Source organism: Vidua chalybeata, chromosome 16 (genome assembly GCF_026979565.1).
Source record: "Vidua chalybeata isolate OUT-0048 chromosome 16, bVidCha1 merged haplotype, whole genome shotgun sequence".
Taxonomy (NCBI): domain Eukaryota; kingdom Metazoa; phylum Chordata; class Aves; order Passeriformes; family Viduidae; genus Vidua; species Vidua chalybeata.
Window position 1 is genome coordinate 8,962,406 of NC_071545.1, and position 21,674 is coordinate 8,984,079.

General features: G+C 43.6%; 2 protein-coding genes across 4 annotated transcripts; one reads left to right on the forward strand and one right to left on the reverse strand.

Moving 5' to 3' along the window:
• Positions 1-44: 44 nt before the first annotated feature.
• On the forward strand, positions 45-21,397 carry REXO5 (RNA exonuclease 5). Of its 3 annotated transcripts, none has more exons than XM_053957156.1 (20): positions 45-403; positions 5,427-5,499; positions 8,494-8,615; positions 9,512-9,638; positions 10,509-10,593; positions 11,032-11,181; positions 11,317-11,405; positions 12,223-12,338; positions 13,103-13,241; positions 13,744-13,838; positions 15,202-15,304; positions 15,888-16,024; positions 16,339-16,447; positions 16,787-16,897; positions 17,025-17,162; positions 17,659-17,751; positions 18,220-18,439; positions 18,898-19,091; positions 19,676-19,785; positions 21,179-21,397. In XM_053957156.1, exons 4-20 carry the CDS (start codon positions 9,573-9,575, stop codon positions 21,246-21,248), a joined length of 2,025 nt encoding a protein of 674 aa, XP_053813131.1. In that variant the 5' UTR covers positions 45-403; positions 5,427-5,499; positions 8,494-8,615; positions 9,512-9,572; the 3' UTR covers positions 21,249-21,397. The 3 variants fall into 3 exon arrangements, with proteins under 3 accessions (XP_053813131.1, XP_053813129.1, XP_053813128.1); XM_053957154.1 differs by lacking the exon at positions 45-403 and adding an exon at positions 1,734-1,811; XM_053957153.1 differs by lacking the exons at positions 45-403; positions 5,427-5,499 and adding an exon at positions 6,582-6,775.
• Positions 542-6,560, reverse strand: ERI2 (ERI1 exoribonuclease family member 2). The gene is made up of 8 exons (XM_053957157.1): positions 6,445-6,560; positions 6,219-6,358; positions 5,618-5,745; positions 5,318-5,474; positions 4,693-4,793; positions 3,724-3,805; positions 2,986-3,074; positions 542-2,775 (listed from the first exon to the last, which is right to left on the reverse strand). The coding sequence occupies exons 1-8, from the start codon at positions 6,465-6,467 to the stop codon at positions 1,432-1,434; spliced, it is 2,064 nt and encodes a 687-aa protein (XP_053813132.1). The 5' UTR covers positions 6,468-6,560; the 3' UTR covers positions 542-1,431.
• Positions 21,398-21,674: the final 277 nt, after the last annotated feature.

The window sequence follows — 21,674 nt, forward strand, 5'->3', positions numbered from 1 at the left end:
GCCTGGAGCGGCGGCCGCGGGCACCGGGACCCAACCGCGGGGCCCGGCCCGCCGGGACCGAGCCACGGCGGCCGAGCCTCCGGAGCGCGGGTCGCGGACCCGGGCTGGCCAGCACTCTGGTGGCGCGCTCAGCCGCGGCCAAACTCGTAGCCCTTGATGCTTTCTCTTCCCCCGAGCTCCGGTTCCAGAGTTCAAGTCTCCGTTAATAATTCCGGAGCGGAGGGGAGAGGAGCGGACGTTCGCTAGAGGGGAGCGAGCCGCCCTCGGTCCAGCTCCGCAACGCCGCGTCCCACACGGACCCGTGCGCTCCACGGACGGAGATGCTTCGGCCGCTTCCCCGCCCGTCCGAATGCCGAAGGTGTCACGGCGTAGAGGGACCAGCTAAACCTGAAACTTTGAACAGGTAAATGGAGGCTTGGAAAAATAACGAACATGTGCTAACAGAACAGTCGTGGCCCGTAGGGTAGTTCCTAAAGGAAGGTGTGGGTCCATCCCGGTCAGTAAGAGCCGCCTCTCCCTGCTGTAACTTTTAAAATTCTTGGACAATTAAGGGGGAAGAATTGTTACAGGTTCTGATCTGTGGAAAAAACCGACCAAGGCAGTTGGTCCAAATCCAACATAAGAAAACCACCATTGGAAGCAAACTGTGCTAGAAGTGGAGAAAAAAATTAAAGTGCTTGCTGCTTTTTTGCAGGATTTTTTACAAAGAAAGACATTGCAGATTTGCACAGTAATGTAAAGTAAGACATTACACTATATCCTTCTTAGTTTAGGTTTGAATACATTCTTACCCGATTCCTATCAATTGTCTGTCCCAGGGGCTATACAGCAAGCTAAAGCAGACACTGATACAAATGAAATGGGAAACCCAGAGAGGCAAGAGCAAAATAATAATGTGTGTTAAATAAAGTATTTAATGAAATATCAGTATCTTATCTTTATTGTTACTTAAAGGATAAAAAACTCTATAAGAGTTTAAGAGAATACCATTGCTTCAAGAATCACTTTCAATGTGTGACATCTTGTAAAGAGATTTTAAAATGTTTCAAAAGATTCAAAAACTAAAAGTTGTAAGCATCACAAGTATATTTAGGAAAAAAAGGGCAAATAAAATCTGTCATTGAAATCTTTAAGGACTGGACTAGTAAAGCATTTAAAATATATGATAGAACAGAAATGTTAAAATTGTAGCAACAGCTGCTCATACTATAATTTTAGCACTTATAGCTATCTGTTCTCTCACACTTCATTAAGGAGTTGTTTCATGATCTGCTGGTATTTTTGTGTGTTTGAGCAACTTTCTATGTTAACCAAGAACTGTCCTTTTCATCCCATTCTGAGAATATATATCTGACATCATTTGACTGTCCTGATTCCATTAAGCATGAAACATGGAGAGTTTAGGATTCAGACAAAAAATTGTATCAGTTCTCAAGTTCTCATAGAGGGTCTAAGACACAAATACTTTTTGTTGGAAGAATTTTCTGAATTACTAGGAACAGTTCTAAGAGAGGTCAAAGCATCCGCATTAAAGGTGAGACCACTAGATTTCTCTTTCAGAAGCGCATATTCCCACTTGAAGTATCCACAACTTTTCTTATTACCTCCTTGCTTGCCAACAGGACAACAAAAAAACGCTCTGCCATGATTTGGGCCAGCATTTGACACAGAGAGTTTTTTAGCTCTTCGGCCACAGTTACACAGAGGGGGAGTTGATTTTCCATTTCTCACAGCTCTTACAGACTCATTCAAATAGACTGTGGAGTTCAGAACTGCAGGAAATACTCTGGGCAAATTTGAACTTCTCAAAGGTAAGGATTGATCAAAAGAGGAAGTTTTCTCTTGATATATATGAAAAGACTGCTTTTTTGCTGGTGGGCATGTTTTTGGACTAGCTGGCTTTCTTTTAGGAGCCTCTAAAGGAGTAGAGTAATTTCCAATTAATGCTGATTGTGCTGAAACAGCATTTCCCTTTGCAGACGGTAACTTAAAAGCGGAACATTTTGAAGTCTGCCTTTGTACTGTCCCTATATTATAGATTGTAGTATCAGGACTTTTGTAAACAACAGACCTCAGAGGTTCCACGGGTGCTACACTCTCCTCCAAACTCTGATTATCTGAACTTGTCACAGCCAATTCTTTTGAAATAGTTTCTTCTTCAGACGCTGTTAGACTATCTGTACTTGAGTCATCCTTGAGCTGAACAGAGTCTGAATTTTGTTCATATTGAGATTCTGGTATCAAAGCAACATCTTCCCAGTCTGTCAGCAGAGACAAGCACTCAGAACTGGTGCTGATGTCCCCACTGGAGAGAGTAACTGAGGGGATGGTGGTGGAGACAAGCACCAGCCCTGATCCCTGTACTGGGAGGCTGGGCCTGGCTGTTCTCAGAGGCTGCCCAATGCTCAGTCCCTGCCGGATGCCTGTCGATGCAGGACTGGGATATGGCTGTGCCAGACCCAGAGGAACAGGAAATCTGTCAGGAGATGCTGCTGAAGAGCTTTGGAATTGAGCATGGAATTCAGTCCTTGAGCTGCTGCTGGGTACAACACGGACATCTGCAGAGGGATCAGTGCAAGTGATCTCCTGTTCCCCAGCCTGTACATTAGAATTTATCTTGTTTCCAGCAATACTCTTGTGTTTGTCCTCAGCCAGAGATTTTGTTTCACAAGTTCCATCTCTAGATGTTTCAGGTCTGCTCTTACTTCCCAGTGGACTCTTGTCAGTGACATTTACAGTCAGTGTTCTGGAAATTAAATTACTCTTCTGATGTGCCTAGGGAGTCCGTAAACAAAAGCAGATTTTGGAAAGTGAATACCCAGACATTTTGGGAATAAATGCACAAAATTAATAAGCGTATCAGCCTAAGGATGTTCTTTCCAAATCACAGTCAGGATGCTGGGTTTATTATTTGAATAGCTCACCTTTCATCTGTATTCCAGGCTACAAAGCAAGTAGACAGGAAGATACAAAGTAGTGACTAACCTTATCCAAAGATTTAGTAACTTTCAGCACACATCCATCACAAATCAGCCTCCAAGCAAGACGAGCAGTATTCCGGGAATCATCCAACCCTTCAAAAGTATGGTTATATTAATGTCTTCTTTTTGAACTGGGGATAGTTCTTATTACTAGAAAAATGTAATCTAGGTAAGCCTTACATGAATGACAAGGAGTCACAGAACTGTGACACTTAGTCATCTAGTTCAAAAAAGGGAATGGAAGTAGAAAATTCCAAATAATTCTCTGTGCTGAAACATCTGAAGGATTATCCATAGAGCTGAATATCTATTGACAATTTTAAATATCCTTGCTCTTTTTATTAATCAAGTAGAAAAACCCAACATATTGTGCTGGAATTCCCTCACGTTAACATGATATCCAGATCTATCAGGTAAAATTGAGTTTCTTTATCTTCCCTCCACCTCTTTTCTTTTGCATCCTCGCAATTCATGAATTGATCTTGTGAACATACTTTCAGTAGCAGTAGAAGAGAGTTCAGAAATGAAGTATGAGGTCAGAAATAACAAACTTATCTCAGAGCACTTTGCCTTTCTTGTTTTGATGGTCTGTTGGACAGAACATGGCATAACCTGAAACAGTAGTAACTACTCAGAGTAATAACTAGCTGCTTTAGGTTAACTAGAGCTAAAGAGTGCTATTTAGCTTTCTAAGATACATATATTTATAAATATATATTAAAATGAGGATCATCACACTTACCAGAATGTTCCCGTCCTTCAAAAGCTATCCCCAAATCCTGCAAAGCTCCATTTAGCCCTTTAGGCTTTCTGTTATAGAAGGCCTAAGGAAAGAAATGCAGGTGCTTAACATGAAGCATTTAAAAATCTTTCCCTAGTGAAGCAAAGCCATTTCAGAAATATCCCCTTACGAATAATAAATCTCACAAGGCAATTAAGCAAGTTGGGTATCTGCATTTTACAGTGAGGATAAGACCATAAGTTACTTACCTGGTTAGAAATCAGAATGGAAATAAACATGAATCCCTTCTCTCAGTCTTAAGCAAATCCATTCTGTCTGAGCTCTGAAGTCATTTGTCTGCACTCTATGGCTTACACTGATGAAAGTCTTAACAGACCAGCATTGAACAATACAACTATAAATAATAACTTAAGATGCAATCAAAGGTATGGGCATGAATATATTTGGCATAGGTATGGATTTTTTGGTAACTGAAAAAAGTGAGTATTACTTCTTGCTCCTGATATGAGTATCTGATTTGATCACTAGAAAGAGGGAATATTCACACTGTTTATCCTTAGAGACCTAATTCTGCTGCCTACCTGGTACCTCTGAGTACTTAACAGACTCTAATGACAGACTAAACAGACTATAATGACAACTTCCTACACAGCAATACAAGGCAGCAATAAGAGCACACAAAACAAAAAAGATAGGAAGCAAGGAGAGCAAAACCTATCAGGAAAGGAAGGGCAGCTCATAAATTCTCATAATTATCATTATTTTACCAAACAACAATCATTTCCTAACATTAAGATTTCTATTCAAATTCACACAGTTCTAGGGCAGCTGGTTACTGAGCAGTACCAACACTAAATAAAACCAGGTTACTCTGGTCACTGGGACATTCAGCATTGCCTTGTAAGCTCAGGTACAGTCAGCTTTGAGGTCAGTGTGGGTAGAAATGTTTCAGTCTGTCAATCCTCTCACCCTGTATGTTGCTTTGAGATCAATCCAGGAATTCAGAATGTCAGGTTTGCGCAGCTGCTTCCTTTTACACTCGTAGTGCAAACACACGCCCAGGTCCCAGTCTGTGCAGGGAAAACCACAGTCAATCCACCACTGCAGAACTGGCCTAAAATCCACATAATGTGGCCTATGTATCCCTTTATGTGGCCTAAACACCAACATAAAGGGACACAACACCAACACACTGTCAGCATCCTGTGCTGCTGGATGGCTGGAGGCACAGTCTGTGAAGTGGTTGTCCAAGGGAAACACTGGGGTTGCTGCAATGGGACACTAGAAGAAGCAAACCCCTGTTGTTAGTAACTAACTTCAGACAGTTAAAGATCTCAAAGACATCATTAATTCCTTTAGACTCACTAAGAATGATCATACAGTTCACTAAAGTAAAAAAATGTAACAGTGTCAGACCCTGGAGTCAAAGATGCAGCAAACATGTCAGAATTCCACATTTTCAGTCTTATCCCAATATTCCACATTTTTAATACCTAATAATAGGATTTTGGCCGAGTAGAAGTGAAGACACAATCTCACTAGTGCCACCTAATGATATTACTGTGCAGAAAAAGCAAATGAAAATGTTGTTTACCTGTCCATGTAACAAAGGCACATGCTTTTGCTTCTGAAGTAGAATTACTGTGACTATCTGTACTGAAAATAATTTTCTTCTCCTTTTGTATCTTTTGAATCCATTTCAGAAACTGTGATAAGCAAATGTTGAGAGGCACCCCTTGGTCAACTTGATTCTTCAAGGAACAGAACAAGAAGCATGTATGTGTTAGAATGCACTGAAATTCATTTGAGGTTTATTTCTTTTGAACCGTTTAAAGGTCTCTTTAAGTAAACAGCAATTATACAATTGTAAAACAATGCTAAGTCACAATTGTACCTGTGTTATGCCAGTTAGTTCTGTACAGAATTCAGAGAGAATAGGATGCTCCTGGGGCTGAACATACATGTGGAATTCAGATTCAATTGCTCCTGTTGAGGTGTTTAACAGGACTGCTGGAAATTCAACTGCAAAAAACACAGGAGAAGAGGAAACAAAACAAACAAAACAGAACCAAAACACAAAGCCAGAAAGGTTAAAACTGTTCACAGGAATAAGACATTTTCATATCAGTCCCTGCCAAATGAGCATATTCCACGATTCTATTCTATATATATATGTGTGTGTGTGTATAGGTATATGTATATAAACACAGAGTTCAAGCATGATGCTGATTTGGGCAAGCTTTGTGGGTTTGATCCCTGTGTGGGTCATTCGCTTAAGAGCTGGACTTGATGATACTTATCAGCCTCTTCCAGTTCAGAATATTCTGTGAGATATATATATATATATATACACACACACATACGCACATTTCTATTATTTATGTATCTATTACTCCATTACACCGAGGCTGAAACGCCAGGGGTTAGAAGTAATATAATAACACGGAAGACACGTAATGAGGACACACGGTTCAAAGCCAGCTCGGTGCACTCACTGATCTCGGGCCCGCGCCGCCCGCGGTCGCCCCAGCACGTGGCCTCGAAGTCCAGGACGATCAGGAAGGCGAAGCGCTGCTCCGCGGCCGCCCGCGCCCCGCTCCGCGCCCGCGCGCTGCTCCGCGCCAGCCCCAGCTGCCTGCGGACACCGACCGAGCTCAGGGGCCGCCCGCCACCGCGGCCCCTCCGCGCCCGGACACCGCCACCGCGCCCCGGACACCGCACCTGGCCAGGCGCTTGGTGGCCATGGCCACCTCGGCCGCCTCAGCGGGCTGCCGCCATCTCAAAGCTCCCGCGGGCCCGCCCCCATCGCGCTCTCGGCGCTCGGCTGCTCCGGCCGCGGCCCCGGCGCCGCCCAGCGCGATCCGAGGGCACCTGGGAGCGCGGGGCCGTGCCCGGCCGTGAGGGGCCGCCTGAGCCCGACGCTCCCGTGCGGGACATGGCGAAGGGGCTGTGCCTCAACGGGCGCAAGCGGCCCGGCGAAGCCGCGGAGAGGCCGCGGGCGGCGCGGAAGAGGTGGAAGGCAGATGGCGGCGGCCCGGGCCCCGGCCCCGAGGTGAGAGCCGAGCGCCCGGCGCTGGGAGCAGCGAGGTGCGGGCCCGGTGTCCCTTACGGCCGCTTCTCTGGGGTGCTGCTGTGTCCCGCGTTGGGGTGCTGGGAGCTCAGCAAAGCCATGTACACCCGCAGTGTACGGGGAGGGTCGGGTACAGGCAGTGCCTGCAGGTAACGACACAGAATGTCCTGAGTTGTGCACAGGGCTCATGGAGTCCAACTTCTGGCCCTGGAGTTGTGCCCAGTCCGATCCCACCCACCATGTGCCTGAGAGCATTGTCCAAACGCTTCTCGAACCTTGGCAGGTTTGGGGCCGTGACCGCTGCCCTGCGGAGCCTGTTAATGGCTTGGATTCTGCTCCAAGAGATGTGGAGAATAACTCATTTGGAGTGCTCAGCATTACATTTACGGAATTTTGTTTAAAAAATAGGTACATTCTCCAATATAATTTTCTCGAAAACAAAGCCGATCTTGAAAGGAGCGTTGTGTGTGCTCAGCATATGCACAGCTGAAGGATGCAGAGCAGTATCACAGTAACACCTCACCCAGGGCACACTGAGTCAGTGCCCGTGGAACAGGAGTTGGCGTCTCCAGCCTGTGAGATCAGTCCTGTTTGTACCCGGTTAGAGACGAATTCCTGTGGTTGGCAGTACCCTCTCCTTGGTGAACCAAAACCTCTGCTCTTTGTGTGTGGTGGTGGTTTTTGTTTTTTGTTTTTTTTTGTGGGGTTGGTTTTTTTTTTTTTTTTTTGCAAAGCTTTAATTAGGCTGTATTGAAAACAACGGTGTCATTACTTGTCTCAGCTTGAGAGATGAGGCACTAGCAATTACTCCAGCCTGTACTGTTTTTGCCAGATGATTCTTAACCACTGGAACCACGAACATTGTCACCTCTCTTTAACTTCCTTACCCAGTGACAAATGTCTTGAAGAGCACACCAGCCCAGTCCCATGTGGGCAGGCTATGTCCAAATTACTGAGCACACGGCTTGTTAGTGTGTGGGGAAAAAGAACTTCCAGTGGTTGTTTATGCTTTGAGGTTTTACATTCTCTAGTTTTGTGTGGTGTTTTTCCCCCTGTATGCCTTGATGTCTTTTCATCACCTATAATAAGAATATCTTTAACATTTTGACAGGAGTTCTTCAGAACAGGCCGTCTCTCAGTGGAGGTCACCAAAATGCCACATGTAGTTGCTAATTAGACTTTAGAAGAATTTGTGCATTTAGGCTTAAAGAACTGCTATGTGGAACTGTGTGGCACAGTCCCCACCTCATCTCCTCAGTACTTCCTTTCTGCATCTTCCTTGGATTTTACTGAAGCATTTTTCCCTGCAGGGGTCAGCAAACCCTTGTGGCAGAGCAGATCCCACACTGTAGATAGAGAAAACCTCACATAGAGTGAGTGTAACTTACACAAATGTTTAAAGCTCTACAGCAGCAAGTGGGGGAAAGGGTTGAGAGACCAGGATATTGCTTTTGCATATCAGTTGTCTCCTTACTGCATACATCTGCTTATGTTAATCTTTGTTAAATAAATCTTTGGAGTCAGAGTACCTGGGTTACTGAAATGTTGAGTAAATGTAATATTAGAGTGGGTTCTGAAAGGAAACCGTTGCCCATAAGGAGTGGAAGAGTTACTTTAAATGTAGGTGGTTGTATCCAAGTAGTTTCTTTTTCCTTTTTTTTTTCATGGACCTCTCTTTACCAGCATTTTCCTTTCCACAGGAAAAGTCGTGTCATTTGTCAGCAGCTCTGCTGGGCGAGGACTCCGAAATCAGCCAGGACCAGCTGTACGAGCTGCTGAAATACGCAGCTCTGGGGAAATGCCACAGCGCAGCACAGCCCAGGTACATCCACAGCTGCAATCAGCCTGGCCTCGTGTTCTCCCCTGGTGTGAAAACGTTCCTGGAGGAGTATTGGCCGTGCTGGCTTTGGAGCACTCGCTGTGGAGTTGCCATAATGGCAGCCTGGATTGTGCAGATACAGTTGTTGTTAGACTTGGTCAGGAAGCAGAATTCCTCTTTTGGCAGAAATCCTACAATTCCATAGTTTTGTCTCATGCAATTTTGAAAAACTAAATGACTGCTGTGGAACTGAAGAAGCTCCACACACTGAGAAACAAAATGCCCTGTTAAAATATTAACACAAATATTAATGCATTTCATGTTAGATATAATTGAAACAGGGTGTTCTAGAGCATTTTAGGAAAAAAATAATTTTAGTCACTTCTCCCTTTCTCTGGGCCACTTCTCAGTACTGGAAGGGAAAGGCTGAGGAGGGTTTATAACCTTGAATGGCAAAAATGAAATTAAATGAATCTTCAGATGAAACTCATAGCAGAAAATACCCCACTTTAGATTTTAATAGTGAATTAAAAATTATTTTGTGAAACTTATTCATTAATTCACCAGATTGTGTCACTACAGTTGAAGTTGCTGGTATATTCACATTCTGATTTATATGAATGAGGTATACACGTCTTGAAATGGTATGCAGCAGAAATTTGCAATAACTCTTCTTTCTCTGTCTTCTGTACTCTTGTTGCTTCCAGGAATATGTGGCTGTTCAAGATAAGCTATAAAGACTTTTCTTATTGAAGTCATTTGGCATTTTGCCATTTAGTGACTTAAAAGCTGGGCTGGTTCCAATTTTTTTTTAAGAGTGCTTGATAATTGTTTTGCTTTGATTTTTATGTTTTTGGTTTGTGGAGTTTTTTTAAATTATTGCTCTTTTTTAACTGCAGCTGGTGCCGTATTTATCACCAAAGCCACCTGGCTGGGGTTGTGGTTGTTGTTCTACACGAAATGAGCCAACTCCATTTCTACAGATTCTATTTACAGTTCAAACACCTCAGGAAAGTGTTCCGCCATGTAAGTCCCCAGACTGCATCGTTGTCTTCTAAACTTCTTCAGTCCTGAAACCACATCCCAAGGATAATGGCTGCAGTGGAATTACTGCCTTGTCCAAAGATGTGGCCATCCTTGACAGCAAGTGAGAGGGTCTGTTTGCAGCAGTTGTCAGCTCAGAACAAAGGACAGGGCTTTGATATTAGGAACAGGATTTCAACATGTATGCCTTTGAAGCCTTACCAGGTGAAGTGCTTATTGATGTTTCAGTCCTCTGATTGTTATGTATCCTGCATCTACAGGATGCCAATTAGATGATAAATATCTTGGAATAATTTCAATAATTTGGAATTTACTCTGAGTGAGGAGACTCTCAATAGAGTTATGCTAGTCCCACTGGTTGAAAAATATAACTTTTATTATTTGCACTTTATGTCAAGTTTCTCCCATTTCCCAAAAAGATTATTAAAATAATTATTTTAATTTTCTGACTTACAAGCAACATTTTTCAAAGAAGATAGAAAGAAAGGACTTGAATTTAAGCTTCTAGAGACTTCTTCAAGAACTGCAGCAAATGTAAATCGCAACTTAACTGGAAAGACCGGAACTAGCTTTAGTTTCTATCAAAGAAGGTCTTGAGATTTGCCTTCTTGATCATATCAGGCAAGGCAAATTGTCCTGTAGTACAAAGAATCCTGTATCATCCCTCATTGGAACAGGTTTGATTTGTGTTGGGTTTGTCTACTTGATAAAACACTAAATATATTTCCACTATTTCTTTTTTCATCCTCCTCTGAATTTGGCTGGCTTGGGGATCAATGAACCCCTCATTTTCTTCTTATTTATGTCTGCCTTTCAAAGTCATTAACACATTTTCACATTTTCTTTTTTCAGAGATTCACATTAGCACCTTCTGCTAACTTCCCAGTCAGCCTGTATGGAGAAGGAACAAACCTGAAATCTCAAAACACTCCACAAGGTATTTTGTTTGGGTTTGCATTGTCTCTTTCAAGACAGTGACTCAATTTGAACAGAAATTTATGACTTTGCATCCCCTGCAATCCCACTGTGCTGCCATGATAAACATGTTTAGAAAGGAACGCACACAATGGCTTAAACCATGAGACTTCTTACCCTGACTAGTTCAGTAACTCATTTTGGGCCGATTGTCAAAGTGAATGCAAAGTGAGAGAAAGTTTTTAACATATTTAATCCCAATCCCTGCTGTTTTACTACCCATTCTAAGTTGTATCTAATCAAAGAGACAGAGATATAAACTGGGTTTAAGCTGAGAAGACTTTTTCTCTGACCCTTTCTCTCCAGTCTGTTGCTCCTGGTAGTGATTTGGAATGGTGCAGCCTCTAAGTGTTGATCTGATGCAGAAACTGAGCTTGACAGATGCTTCTGTATTCTACAGGCTTGACTTCCACCAGCAGTGAATGCATTACTAAAAGCTCAAACTTGCAATGTGATCCCATCATTCAGAGATATGGAGAAAAAAAACAAGGCCTTACAAGCTATACTCTAACTTTAGAAGAGCAGAAAAAAAATGACTATCCCATAGAAGGTCAGTTTTTGAGTGAGAGTTGTTTTGTTGTGTTGGGGGGGTTGTTTTTAGTTTTGACAGTTTAGTGATATGTTTCGTCATATGAATTGTAGAAGAAAGGTCTTTTTCTTATTCCTGGGTGTGTTTTCCCTCCAGGTTCCCCTGGATGCAAGGGCTACATCTCCACAGAGTGTGATCAGCAGAGGACAGACAGCAGCCCCCTCTTTGGTCTGGATTGTGAAATGGTAAAAATCAGTGTGTGTGACCTTACAAAATAGAGTCAGGCACCCAGCTCTTATCAGCTGTTCCCAAGCACGCCAATCACTCTGTGCATTTGTTAAATCACTTCCGATATCTTAATATCTGCTGCCAGTCCCTTCCTTGATGGTACCAGTGCTAATGCAGCCATGGAGAGGCCCCAGCAGTGGTTCTGGCTATGAGACAGAAATAATATCCTGAGCAGAGAGCTCAGTTCTGTTGGTTCCCAGAGCAGCAGTTGGGTCTGCCAGGCCTGTCAGCAATGCTGCAATAACCCATGAGACTGCTGTGGAATTCCTCCTCAGCTCTCTCCAAGGTTTGGGAAAGGAAAGATACTTCCCTGTCACACATCTTTCCTCTAGCCATCACAGTTCCTTTGACAGCTGCTGTGGTGAAGAATCCTCCTTTAGTGCAGTTTTAGCCTTGCAGAGATGCCTGTTTGGCATCAGCATTGAGTAACTATTGATACAGCCAGGGCTCTGCCTTTAAATTGTACAATGTCTCTGGAGCTGGTGCTGTCAATGACACTTTTGCAGTGCAGAGCACAGACAGATTCTGTGAAATCAGCACTTCTTTACAATGCTTTTCTGTGCTGTGCTTGCCTGTGTGTTTGCTGTGCTTACAATGCCCATTTAACAATTAAAATGAAGCACAGTACAGTATAAACCCACCAGCTGTGAGTGGTAGATCTCTAAGTCAAGGAACTCCTCAGTGATGCTGCTGCAGCCAAAGCAGATGTTGGTTAAGGTTTTTGAGTGGCATCATCGTGCTGATTCAACAACTGCCTCTGCTTCTTCCTGACAGTGCCTGACTGCAAAGGGGAACGAAGTCACCCGTGTGTCTTTGGTGGATGCACGGGGTCAGTGCCTCCTGAATGAGCTGGTCAAACCTGAGAGCACAGTGGTGAACTACCGCACCAGGTCACTTGCACAAACCTTGCTCATCTCTTTGTCTTTCAGGGCTGCAGCCCTTTCCAATTCAGCCTGTTACCTTTCAGAAACCCCTTGTTTTGCACAGATGCCTGCTGCATTTCCCTCAGTGTTAGGAATACAGTTCTTGCTGTGTGACTCAAGTGACCAACATTATGTGTACAATGTGCTGCACGGTGCCCGTGGGGCTGCCAGGCAGAACCATTGCCATTCTGCAGTGTCCAGGGGAAAGTTCTGCTACAAATTAATGATATACAGCACAAGTTACTCTTCACTCATGGTTATAAAATAAGACGGAGTCCATAGCTAAATTTGCTCATATGTAAAAAATGCATAGAGCTTGTACACACCTTTAGGGTGGAGCTCAGGATTATAACAAAAGCAGGCAAAACTCAAGGCTTGTCTTCTTCAAAACTTCACCTGGCTTTATCCAGGAGGTAATGTCCCAGTCCCCTCATGTTACTTGGAAGCATCTCCTTCCACCATCAGACTTGCAGTATTTCCTTACCTGTGCTATCTGATGCCAGCTGCATTACTTAAGAATACCTGGGAGAAATAAACTTTTGAAACAGATGTGGTAGCATTCTTAGCAGTTTAGCTGCAGTATATCCTCTGATATTGGAACAGAAAACAGTAAATAGCATTCTGTGATTAGCTACACTGAGTTCATGTTTTACAGGACCTGCTTGTAATGTTTTCCAGCATACACTGTCGCTAATGTATTGCTTTTAACTCACCCAACTTTTGTTTTGAAGATTCTCAGGAATCACAAAGAAAATGCTTCTTCCAGTGAAGACAAGACTGTCAGACATCCAAACCAGGCTAAAAAAAATGCTTCCCCATGATGCAGTATTGGTGGGTCATTCTTTAAATTCTGATCTTCAGGCTTTGGAAGTGAGTATGTTTTTAAGACTGCTTTTCCTGACCCTGTGTTACTCATTTCACACCTGAAAACTCTTTAACAATCACTCTTTTTATTCATTAACACTTGTTAATTGCTTTTTATTATTAATAGCTCCGTGTCTGTAGGGATTTAAAAGTCAAGAACTCTCCTTACAGCTATAAAATTTGCAAGCGGCTGTTCAGAACCCAAAAGAGAGAAGTCTGTCCAGATACAGATATTGTTGCAAATGCAGCTTTACCCCCTGCTTCAGCCAGATGCTTCTGATAGCTCTGTCATGGGGAGAACTGAAGTCCTTTCTGTGGGTAATTTAACCAATCTAAAATGCTTGAATCTTCCCACTAGAGTGGGAAATAGAAAGGAAAGTTGGACTTGCTTCATTATTCCTTTTGCTCTCTTATTAAAAGGCAGAGGCACAGAAAATTGTGGAGTTATTGTCCAGTTCTGTATGTCTGCTGTTCTTAAACTAAAGTGGTGATGATTTTTCTCCTCCAGATGATCCACCCCAGTGTTATTGATACTTCACTGCTTTTTGCCAGAAGTGAAGGTCGAAGATTTAAGCTAAAATTTCTAGCCAAAGCTGTTTTAGGGTAAGATTATTACTGTACTGTCATGGGAAAGATTAGAAACTGTCATGGTGGGTCATAGGGTCTTACTCTGTTGCTCATAGTATCAGTATTGCTATTTTGTTCCTAAGATTCAAAAGAAAGGAACAGGTTGTGCAAGTAAGACATGGTAAAAAGGAATTTACTGGCTGCTTGAAACATCAGGCAGCATAATAAATGGGCTTGTCTTTGAGCAAGGAGAATACTGTGACCCAACCAGATCTGAGTCCCAGCAAAACTCACCTTCCTGCAGGGCTGTAGAGGTGTATTGAATTGTAGAACAACAGAGGCATTCTGGTTCACATAGATGAGAGCTTTCAGTTGGCAAGAAAGAAAGGTCAATGCATGAAAGTCTGATTTACTGACTTAAATCATATTTCTCAGTGTATCAGCTACCACTGGATAGTATCTTAGTGAGCTAGTTCTCCCCATGCTCACAGTGAACGGTCATACTCTGCAGTGCCAAACTTCACTGAACTGGAGGTTGCCTTCCTCTCTGTGTGCAAATTGTGAGTCGGGCCATTGGTCAAGAAAGAAGTAAAATTTAAAAACAATCATGCATCAGAGTAGCAAGTATTAGCACTGCTTCTGTCAGATTTCCCCTGTACTTGGCACTGGTGAGGCCACACCTCAAGTGCTGTGTCCAGTTCTGGCCCCTCAGTTTGGGAAGGACGTTGAGATGCTGGAGCACATCCAGAGGAGGCAACCAGGCTGATGAGGGGCTTGGAACACAAACCCTGTGAGGAATGGCTGAGGGAGCTGGGGGTGTTTAGTTTAGCTTGGAGAAAAGGAGACTCAGGGGTGACCTTATCACTCTCTACAACTCCCTGAAAAGAGGCTGTGATCAGGTGGGGTTGGTCTCTTTCTCAGGCAGCAACTGACAGAATGAGAGGACACAGTCTTAAGCTGTGCCAAGAGAAATATAGGTTGGATCTTAGGAAAAAAAATTTACAGAAAGAGTGATAAAGTTCTGGAATGGTCTGCCCAGGGAGGTGGTGGAGTCACCATCCCTGGATGTGTTTAAAAAAAGATTGGATGTGGCACTTGGTGACATGGTTTAGTTGAGGTGTTAAGGCTGGGTTGGATTTGATGATCTTGAAGATCTCTTCCAACCTAGTGATTCTGTGATTCTGTAAATTCCATAAACCATTTTGCTCAACATTGCAAAAACATTTCTTGCAGTAACTTTTGGGAATATTTCACAAGAATGCTGCTGCACAGAACTGAAATCCTTTTTGGAGAGGGGAAAGCTCTTTTGCCCGAAAAGGACCCAGTTTAGAAAAGACAGGATGTTGGTCAGTGTGGAAAAACAGATAACCTGCCTGTACACCTAATTTTGATGCCCTAGGAAGGAGATTCAGTGTGAACAGAAGCTGGGGCATGATCCTACAGAAGATGCTAGAGCTGCATTGGAGTTAGCTCAATTCTTCATTGAACAAGGACCAACAAAGGTATTTATACCTAATTAAGATTTTTGTCCTAAATTACAGAACATAATGTTGTTGTGAAGAAAAGCATCCCATCCTCCTGTTGATTTAAAAGAGAAAATGGAGCTGTGATAGAGGGCCCAGTTTTGACAGCTTGTTATTTCCAGCCTATATCCAGGTACCTGAATAACCTGGGCACTACCAGTGCTCAGTACTCATTGACATCAGCCAGCATTGCTGCTGATCCTGAAGAGGGACCCTGGGTAAAGAAGGACTGAGACATTTCCAGCCTGCAGGAATGCCTGTAATTTTTCTAGATCAAAGAAGACAGAGACCTTGTGTGTTGTGGTAGTGATTCAACTGGTTTTATGAGTCCCTTGTGTTGTTGATTTCTGAAAGAACTTTTTTGGAGATGACTGCCTGTTGATGCTGTGCGTGCCACATGCTCGAAAATGACAACAGAAAATAATAAGGCAAGAAATTAATGTCCATGTTTCTTCACTGCTGGAGTGTGCCTACATGACTCACAGGGAAAGCACAGGCTTTTTGTCAGCTACAATTAGCTGATGAGATGAAAGCCAGCTAATAATCTTCTTCCTTCCTCAAGGTAGCAGAACTAAACTTGGAGATGCTTCTGACAGCTGAAAAACTGGCTGAGGTCTCACAGAACAAAGCTGTGCTACAGCCACAAGGATGTGGGTTCCAGGAACAGCTGAATGAGCCTCCACCATTATCCAAACCATGGTAATAAGATGCTCAAATATGTATGTTTTTCCTTTGGTTGAATCCTCAGTAAAATCAAACAAGTGCCTTATGTTTTTCAGAAGCCATCAGGATCTTCAGACAGACACAAATAATTGCAGCATAGTGCTGAAAAACTTTAAGCAGTTTCATCTTAAATTTCACAGAGTATTTCCTATGCTTCTTTTGATGTTGTGGACAAGAATATTCTTTCAAATTTCTTAACTGCATTGTAATTCTCTGACAAGCATTTCTTGAAAGTTTTTATTCCCCATATTGAAAAGTATTGTGATTCACAGTGTACTTCTCTCTGCTAGTTTTTTAGATTGTCTGCAGATGACTGGCCAAAAAACCCTCCTTTTGGGCAAAGAGGGATTAGACTCTTCTGGCCTGTGTCAAAGTAACCCGAGCACTTCAAACAAACAGGTGAATGGACTTAGAGTGGGTTGGTCTAAGCATCAAAATAGTTCAAAGTTGTTCTTGTTCTGGGAGTGGGTAGATGAGTCCTATTTTAAAAGCTGACTGACAGTACTATTAGCAATAGTGTTAATACCAGGTTAGCTAAATCCATTTGAGCATTTCGGAAATGAGCTTTGATCCTCTGCATCCTCTCATGACTCACCAAAGAAGAATTTCTGCCTGAGGACTTTCTTGGACAATAATGAAAATTAAAGTTGGGAGTTAAATTCAATAGCCTTGTTTTTGATCCTCTGCAGTACAATTGTCTTGTACCTCTTTGAGCCTTGTTTGCTCTTGTCCCTCCAGATCCTTCAGAGAGCCTTGGAAGATGTTCCCCTGTCCAAATTCAGTATCATTCAGTTCAGTTTGGGTCCAGAGTACCTTGCATCTCACCTTCATGCTGGACTTCATGAAAAGGTATTATTTTTTGTTTGAGAATAGTCTCCATTCTGAGCTTGTAGAGAGATGTGATTTATCTCAGGAGGCACTGAGTAGTTAGTTCCTTTGCTCTGTGAAGTGCCTTCTCTAATCTGTGTTCCAACAGGTGAGAAGCAAGCTGACTGACATGCTGACAATTTACGCAGGTCCTTTTGAAGAAAACTTTTGCATGAAGTCTGTGAAGAAAGAATTTGGGAGGTGTGGACCAATCCAGTCCCTTACAGTGGTAACTGAAACATTCCAGGTGAGGAGCACTCAAAGGTTGCTGACAGGCCTGGAAGGTCTGAGTAAACTCTTGGAAAGATACGGATTAGAACCAAAGAAATACCAGTTATTCTGTTTAGAGGTTTTTTTTGTGGTAGTTTAGTCATCAGCTACAGTCATTCAGGCTACCTAAAGAGCTACTCCACACAATGATGAGAACAAGTGCAGCTCGTGTGCTGCTCAGAGGACTTTGTGTGCTGGGGAAGCTGAGGTGATTTTTGTCCTTCTAAAGTGACCTGATGTGTTAAGGCCTTTAATAGCCAAAGGAGAAAAAAGTGTAGTACTAATTGAAGAGTTAATTGAACGGGGTTTTAAACAGCTAGAGTATGTGGAGTATTACATATTTTACCCTCAGACTTTTTTATATTATTCTAGTTTTAAAAGAAAGCAAAACTTTCTTGAGATGTGACTTCTTAAAAGGGAGGGCCAATGTTTCTCACTGATAAACCTGAAGTATCTTACTCTGCTATTTCAAGCCATATGTCTGTATCCAATACGAAGTGCTGGAAGCTGCCCAGCTTGCTGTGGAAAGCCTGAATGGAGCTGAGGTAGCAGGATCCTGCATTAAGGTAAAGGCAAACAGCAAAAGTTATGTTCAGCCCAGGCACAGCCTCCAGTACATCTGAAATATCACAGCAGTGTGTCAGGGCAAATGCTTGTGCTGTTACAATCTCCCTGTCCCTGCACAATTCAGGACCACTGGCAGAAAGGAAGTGGCTAGGTCCTTCTTTTTTCCTTTCTGCCTGTCAGCAGAAGGGAGTTAGAGTTCTGACCTCCAGCTGCAGCTTGAAAAGGCAGATCCAAGTAACAGGGCTATATAGAGTATGGCATTTTAGTTTTGTATTGTTTCTGCGTTACAAATACGATCTCCCTTTATCGTGACTAATTAAGTTGGCCTTCTTAGTCATATTTATTTCAAGTGATGGAAAATAACCTGTCTACTTTTGGTAATGGGAGAAAAATACTTTAAAATAGAACCTCAGAACACAGAGCAGTGTAGGCTGACATGCTTTTTATTCCTGCTGCATCCACCCCAGGTCCAGAGACCAGTCACTGCAGCAATGCTGGACTGCAATGTTCTGATTAAGGAATTAGAACTGGATGTAGAAAATGAAGGTGTGATTTATGTGGCTGGTCTAAAGAAGTCATTAACAGAGACAGACTTGCAAGAAGAATTCAGCCAGTTGAAAGACCTGGAAACACTGTTCCTGCCAAAGGATCTTCAGAGTGGAAAGCATAGGAACTGCTGTTTCCTCAGTAAGTAGCTTCACACACAGCCTGCATACTGAAACCCAGGTAGGCTCAAAGGGATGGTATTTAAAATGCTCCAGTGAAAGCACATATTGTTTGGAGGAGCACTTTACAGCTAAATATTTAAGAGGAAAAAACACCTGCTTAAAAAAACCCCAAACATTTACTTAGAAAAATTCCAGAGTAACTAATAGGCTCCAGTACTTCCATGTGAGGGGTGGCTACTGTGCAGCTTCACACAGCCCAGTAATCACCTCTGAAAGGTGAGAACAGCTCAGGGAGTGCTGCTGCAGCCAACTGGCATTTCTAGTCTGATGTTTATCTGTAGCAAGATGAGAATCTGCTTGCTGCAGTGATTTGTTTCTCATCTCCCTCCTGCTCCACACCTTTAGCCCTGCCTTGCAGGTGCCAAGGAGGGCAGCAACAGCATTGCCAAACCACATTCCCTTCTCTTTGCATTTCAGAATTCCAGAAAACCCAGAGTGCTGTGGATGCCCTTGAAGCTATAAATGGATGGACCATGAAGGGTAGCAAGCTAAGAAGTAGGAATGCCCTTGCTCCAGGACACCTCTGGAGATGGATTTGGCAAATGAATCACAGCAATGGGAAGCAAGGAAAGCACATCTTCTATGAGAAAATGGAGCAGCTGTCTGACTCTGTGAGTGTGAGGCTCTGCTGATGTTTGTTGCAATTAGTGAGGAGAGACTGCCCTGGGAACCTGGAGAGGTAACTTTGAGCTGACTGAGGTGCAGAGCTCTTGTGACAGAAGGGTCTCCTTGTGCTGGAGCAGAGGAGCTGCCAAGGATCAGTTCCCACAGAGCAGTTTGAGAGATAATACCACACGAGATAATGGGATGTTTGCAGGGCACTGCATAATGTTAAAACCAGATAGCTGCACAGGGCAGTGGGTGGTGCTGCCCAGGAACTGAAGCCTGGCACTGGAGAGCTGACAGGGCACAGGCAGCACAGGAGTCACAGGGAGAGGTGAGTGCCTGTGTGGCTGCACAGGAAAGAAGAGTTCTAGCTGAGAGCTCTGGAGTGCAGCTCCCATTTTTGCCATGGTGCCATTTGAGCAGGGCCTGTGGTTCTCCCTGCAGCTGGGCCGCTGCACTGCCAAGTGCCAAGCAGGAGCAGCATCACTGCTGCCCTCACCTGTGCCATCCCACAGGTCACCTTCCCACACACTTAGAAGCATAATTGCTGATGAATGGGGGACTTTATTCCTTCTATTCTCTTGTGCAGGAGCAGGACTTAAGGAAAAAGGTGAAGAAGTTAGACCACCATATCAAAAAGCTTTATAGGAGCCTGCAGAATAACACCCTGTGCATTGTTCTCTTTCCTGGAGCGAACAGGTAACTTGCTACCTATTTTGCAAAGAACCAAGGAAAATACAGAGTTGAATATTTTTATCTTAATCTATTAAAAATTAAAGCCCTGCACAAAGAAGAGAAAGCCCAAGAGAAAAGCTGAAGAAGCTGTTGTACTTAATCTAACAGGGCCAATAAAACTTCAGCCCTAAGTTCTGCCCACAAAGCAGGCCTGAGTCACAGTTCATGATTCTGAGGGTCCACAGTGTTGATTAATTGTAGAGATCTTACCAGTTCACCCATCTCCCCCAGAGGATGTTTCATCCCCATTGGCAATGTGGCCATGAGAGAATCAAGCTGAGTTTCCACAGCAGGCAGGAGTTTTTTGGGGTGTTTGGTTTCTAAAACCACCTAATTACTGCAGCCAAGGCCTCATCTACCAGTTGTTGTGTTGTGTTACCCCACACTGTGCTTCAGCCACAGCTGGTCAAGGAGGTGGTTCACGCCCTTGTTCTCATATGATGGACAAAAATGAGAAAACCCAAATTTGTTCAGAGTCCTTCAGCTTTTGTAGGAAGGAGCAAGTTGTGCATTTGAGTTGGGCTGCAGCAGTGCTGTCAGGGATACTTCCCTGGAGTGGGCTTCCTGCATTTCAGCCCCTGGGCCTGAACTGCCACAGTCTCAAGGTTTAATTATTAACCAGAAAGGTTCCATCTTTCCTAAGCAAAGCCCTGGCTACTGAGGACATACTTCAACAGCCTTCTGTGCTCTCACTGTCACTGGTCAGCCTAATAAAGGTCACATCTACCTTCCTGCTGCCTTCTTTGGGCTAAAACTGCATCTGTTTGTGCATTTCTGAGCAATCATTTGCCTCTCTATGCCTGTATCACCTCAGGTACCCTGCACACTCACCTGTCACCCCACGGGAAGGTTTGAGGCAAGGATGGCTGTGAGTTGCAGTCCACATCTTGTGTCCTTTGCAGCAGAGTCACTGGGCTCAGCACGTCCCAATTTACTTTTCAAGGGCCATTTCCAACTATTCTTGCTTAGCACAGTCTTCCATCACCAAGGGGTAGGAATCCCACCAACAGAACAGGTGGATTCAGGAATCTGCATCCACAGGGAGCCTGTGGAAGCCCACAGAGCTTGGCTCACACCCTCAGGCTGCTGAGTGGGTTGGATGGGAGTTCCATCTCAGGCTGGGAAGAGATTTCTTGCCAAGTGTGAGGTTCCTATATTACTGTTTTCCTTGAGGACCAACAGTTCAGAGGAGGCTTCTTGATTAAAAAGAATGTCAAATAATTGTGGGGTGGAAAAATAATTATTTTTTCAATGTGCTGACCCAGGGGGCTGCAGGCCTCTCAGTGCCAGCCCAGCAGAGCTATGTGCATGAAGGCTGAACTGAGCAGAACTAACACACTTCTTGTTTGTGTTGCAGCACACAAGGATCACAATCCGGCCTTGGTCTGATGGGAATAAAACATGATGAAGGGAGGAGTGCTTGTTAAACTGCCAAGTTTTTAAGCAAAGTCTTTTGTTAAGATATTTTTAATTACTTTAAATATTGATGTCTTTGTAAAGATCTCTTACCATAAAAACAATAGGCTTTCACTCTGTATCTTCCACAACGTCTAAAAATAAAAGCCATTCAAAGTGTCTTAAAGCACAAAACCTTTTCCATTAACCCTTGTTGCTGTGGGCAGGTCGAGCCAGGCAGGTGCTTAGGCAGTGCTGGGGCCAGCTGGAGCAGTGCTCCACAGGAGCTGGGCAGGATTGGCCTGTGGATGTCATTCCTTGCTGGACACCAGGGTGCCAGCTGGGGATCTCCCCTGGAACAGTAACCAGCCAGCCAGGTCAGTGCAGAACCTGCAGCAGCTGCTCAGCAGTTAACAGCTACCCCAGGAATTGCGTGGATTTCTGGAACTGTGCAGTGC